Genomic DNA, 5000 nt, shown 5'->3' with positions numbered 1-5000 from the left:
ACTGAAGTGGTGGCATTGATAGCAGTGTAAGTGGTGTAAGGGGTGGTGGCGGCAGTGATCCTAAAGAAAAGAAATTGAGTTGAAATGTTAAGGGAAAATAAATTAACACATAAAATAGAAATACGACAAAGGAGAGAAAATAATAAAACAAGACACAGAAAGTGAGTGAAAATGACAGTGGCAGGGGGAGGGAAAGAAACTGCCAATACAAGGCCGTCACAACGAAAACAATACAGGCCACCTTGTAATTCCACCACAGCAAAATGTTAACACGGGAACATTTCAAGCCGTGTTCGGGATAATCAAGTAAGATGAGACGGCACAGACTGTTCACCAGGAGGAGGCAAATCTGAGGCGAACACAAAAACCAGTAAAGGTAAGACAGATATCAGGAGAGAGGGGGAGACGGGGCCGTGGTAAGAGCGAGAGGTATAAAGAACACGGAGGTGATGAGGTTTAAAAAAGGACCATAGAGAGGAGAAACACGGTCACTGCAAAGAAGGTACGGGGTAGGATGGGCTGTGGTGGAAAGGCTTAAGGGATAAAGAGGCATGATAAGGGGTAGAAAGGGCCATGGTGAGGGGAACATAGGGTCATTGCAAGAATGGTACAGAGATATGATAGGATTTGGTGATGGGGAGAAGGATGAATGCACAGAGGCATGATGAAGGGTAGAAAGAGCCATACAAAGGGAAAACAAAAGGTCACTGCAAGGAAGGTACAAAGATATGATAAGGTGACACAGGACAGTAAGACTCAAGGAATACAAATTTACAAGTAGTATGGCAAGACTCACCCAGAATGCCGTCGATGCTGTGGTCTTTGCGCGGGTCATCGTCTCTCTTGCCGCCCCTCAGGATCCTGCTGATGGAGCTGACGGAGGGAGCCGACGCCTTGTCCACCACGCCCTCCTGACGAAAAGTGAACGACATTATTAATATCTTGTGTTGTTGTTGTTGTTGTTGTTGTTGTTGTTGTTGTTCTTCATGAATCTCTCTTTTCCTTTTCTTATTTCAATTTCTCAGTGTCAGCATTTTTCCTTTTCCTTTTCCTCTTAATTCTTATCTATGTGTTAGTGTATAAGTGTGACTATCTATTTGCGTTTCTCTCTCTCTCTCTCTCTCTCTCTCTCTCTCTCTCTCTCTCTCTTGGCGGCCTCCACCTGTCTCCGCCATGACCGAGGTGTTTTGGCGTCCTTCACGTAGACGCTTTATTCATTCTGTCTCTTCCAAAATTTGGGCCACAGACAAGCCCGGGGCGGCATTACCTTGGGGTAAGAATGGACCCCGTGATGACGTCCCGCGGCCATAATAGATCGAGAGTGATTAAGCTTGAGAGAATTTCCTCCTCATTCATCCTCTTGCGTCGCCTCCTCCAAGGACGTAATGGTCTCTCTCTCTCTCTCTCTCTCTCTCTCTCTCTCTCTCAAGCCTTCCCTCCTCACAAAACCACAGGCGGTCATCTCCACATCGCGGCGGGAGGTGATCTACGTGAGTGTGGGCTCTGGTCGGTACCTCCGGGCGGCGCACCACAAGGCCGCGGCCGCCACAGAGGTAATGCACTCCCGGCGGGTCAGAGGTGGAGGCTATCGCTGGCTTATTTAACTTGTCTGGGAGGCGCGGCGGCGGAGGCCAGTAACTGACTGCTAGCTATGATAACTCGGCTCGATTTAATAAAGAGCTGAGCGGACTCTCGATTACTGGCCTTGATAACTAATGGTCGAGTAGGACGTGGGTACGAGGCTGAGCGATGCTACCCGCCCTCCGCGCCGCCGCCCTCCTGCTCACCCCCACCTCACCGCCCGGCGCTTTGTGACCACTGACTGGCAATTGACAGGCGGCCGGCCCCCAGCCCTGTCAGGACGCATCACGCCCGCGCCCTCGCCCACCGGTCAACAATATGGATAATTGTAGGTGCAGATTAATCCTCAGATAGCGCTAATGTGGCCTCTTATTGGCGCGATGGATTAGTGGAGGAGAGGGTTGCGCACCCTCCCGCCGCCCGCCTGCCAGTGTCCCGGGGCGCGGGTATCGCCTCCACACACAGCCACCGACAACCCGCCCTCGCCCGCCTCGCTTAATCCTCAGACGTGTCACTTTCCCGAGCGGCTCTTCCCCTGTGTTGTTGTCGGGCGGACATGACGGGTGGCGCTCCCCGGGGACCAGCGGCGGCCCCCGGCGGACACTTAAGCCCCAGATCACGTACACGGATGAGTTTTTAATCCCTGTCTTCGATTCGGACACCCACCAAAACTTGACTTCTTAATCGCTCCTAATCCCATCTCACTCTGGCCGACGGGGGAAGGGGGAGGAGGGAGAGGGTTAAGAAGAAGAGAAGGAGGAGGAGGAGGAGGAGGAGGAGGAGTAGGAGGTCGGGATCTCCTCCGCCGCAGGATCACGGGGAGGCGAAAATGGATTTATTGTTGCGGTGACTCCCGAAGGCGACCATCAGCGCCACACCACCACCATCACCATTACTATATATCACCATCACCATTACTACCACCACCACCACCGCCACCGCCATCAGACCTATATACGAACGTTCGTGAGAAAAATGATCCGGAAAAAAGTGAACATTAATGAGCTTGCACTATCATTCTGTCAAATGTTGTCTGAAATTTTTATTATTATTATATTCCCATTCTGATGTTGGTGGTTGTTGTTACTATTATTATCATTATTATTATTATTATTATTATTATTATTATTATTATTATTATTATTATTATCATTATTATTATTATTATTATTATTATTATTATTATTATTATTATTATTATTATTATTATTATTATTATTATTATTATTATTATTATTATTATTATTATTATTATTATTATTATTATTGTTATTATTATTATTATTATCATTATTGTTATTACTATGATTATTATAATAATTGTTATTATTATTACTATATTACTATCGTTCTAATTATTGTTGTTGTTGTTATCATTTTCATTTTGATTACTATTATTATTTTTTTTATTATTATAATTATTATTATTATTATTATCATTATTATTATTATTATTATTATTATTATCATTATTACTATATTACTATCATTCTAATTATTGTTGTTGTTGTTGTTATCATTATCATTTTTATTATTATTATTATTATAATAATTATTATTATTATTATTATTATTATTATTATTATTATTATTATTATTATTATCATTATTATTATTATTAGCATTATTATCAATAATACGATTTTCTTTTGGTTGTTGTTAGTATTGTTGTTGTTGCTGTTATTATTGAATTTCTTATTGTTATTATGGATGATGTAATTTTCATTGTTATCATCATTATAATTTGTAGCCAAAACTTTTGGTGGTGTCATTATTGTCATTGTAGTCAAACTCATCACTGTGGCCACCATCGGTACATGTGTGAGTGTGAGGAATGGTGTCAGTGGTGCCACAAACACTTCCACAAGATTACTATTGAGTATAGTGGTAGACATTGCTGACAGACAGACAGACAGACAGACAGACAAAGGTGAAAAGATACTCGTACACTTCTCTCAACTTCGCCAACAGAGATGAAGTGAGTAACAATAAAAATAAACCATCAAGGAGTCACGTTTTACAAGAGTTTTCCACATGACACATCATATCCATCCACCCATGTAAACACACACACACACACACACACACACACACACACACACACACACACACGAACATACAAAATTATACAAAATTATGTTACTGTTATTATTAACATTATTATTATTATTATTATTATTATTATTATTATTATTATTATTATTATTATTATTATTATTATTATCATTATTATTATTGTTACTATCATTATTATCATTATTGCCATTACTATTGTTGTTATTATTATTATTATTATTATTATTATTATTATTATTATTAGTAGTAGTAGTAGTAGTAGTAGTAGTAGTAGTAGTAGTAGTAGTAGTAGTAGTAGTAGTAGTAGTAGTAGTAGTAGTAGTAGTAGTAGTAGTAGTAGTAGTAGTAGTAGCAGTAGTAGTAGTAGTACTTTTATTAATATTATTGATTATTATTATTGATTATTATTATTATTATTATTATTATTATTATTATTATTATTATTATTATTATTATTATTATTATCAGCATCATTAGTATCATTATCATTACTATCATCATTATTATTATTGTTATTATTATCATTATTATTATTTCTATTATCACAGTTACAATTTCACTTTGATATCTGGTATTCGTCTCTCTCTCTCTCTCTCTCTCTCTCTCTCTCTCTCTCTCTCTCTCTCAAAGGTGATCCTAATAACCCTGGTGACCTCTGTTCGACCTGTTCCGTGCGTGTGGTGGCCCGCCTGACCCGGCCTCACCTCGCCTGGCCCTCGCCGCCCCGCCCACCTGATGGACGGCCGGCAGGTGTCTGTCTACCGCGGTCATTACTCTTATTTTATTACTCTTAATCCCAGGTGATCGTCCGTCAAATGATGAATGACTGAGTGATCTTTTTTCCCACCTGATAGATTTCCAGACGTTGATTAAAGCAGGTAATTTTCCGGCCCATCGCGTTTGTGGTCTGTGTTTTATTTTTTCTTCTTTCTTTCTTTCTTTTTTTTATTTGCGTCTATGTTTTATTTGGGTTTTATCGTAAGTGTAGGGTTAGTTGATTTTATACGTAAGGTGTTTGGGTAATGGTTAAGTGGAGGTTTTAAAGATATTGTGTTTTTATTTCGTGTTTTCATTATCATTTTTCTCTGTCTTATTGGGTTACTAAATAGAGCCATCAATTTTCAGCAGTTGAGTCTTTCCCAGGTGATCAGTTTCCACGTTGTCGCTAAGGTCATAATCACCTTTCCCTGTGATGCTCCGGGACAATATATGACCAGGTGTCACATTTATCTTGAGCCTTGTTATTATTCGCAGGTTAGACATCCGCTAGGTGGCGAGTCACTGGGTCATGAGCTTGATGGATGGTTGGACAAGTAGTAATTTCACAGGTAACAGTGCTCTGG

The 5000-nt window shown here is 40.4% G+C and overlaps 1 protein-coding gene across 3 annotated transcripts in view; it reads right to left on the bottom strand.

Moving 5' to 3' along the window:
- Positions 1 to 5000, bottom strand: part of LOC123515085 (protein gooseberry-neuro-like) — a 17434-nt gene that overhangs the window by 7977 nt on the left and 4457 nt on the right. For all 3 annotated transcript variants that reach the window (XM_045273508.1, XM_045273510.1, XM_045273509.1), the window contains exon 3: positions 797 to 911. In XM_045273508.1, the coding sequence (XP_045129443.1) occupies positions 797 to 911 (115 nt within the window). The remainder of the gene's footprint in view (positions 1 to 796; positions 912 to 5000) is intronic.

Source organism: Portunus trituberculatus, chromosome 38 (assembly GCF_017591435.1).
Source record: "Portunus trituberculatus isolate SZX2019 chromosome 38, ASM1759143v1, whole genome shotgun sequence".
Classification (NCBI taxonomy): Eukaryota; Metazoa; Arthropoda; class Malacostraca; order Decapoda; family Portunidae; genus Portunus; species Portunus trituberculatus.
The sequence above is the reverse complement of the archived record's forward strand: the minus strand, read 5'-3'. Positions and strand labels throughout refer to the sequence as shown.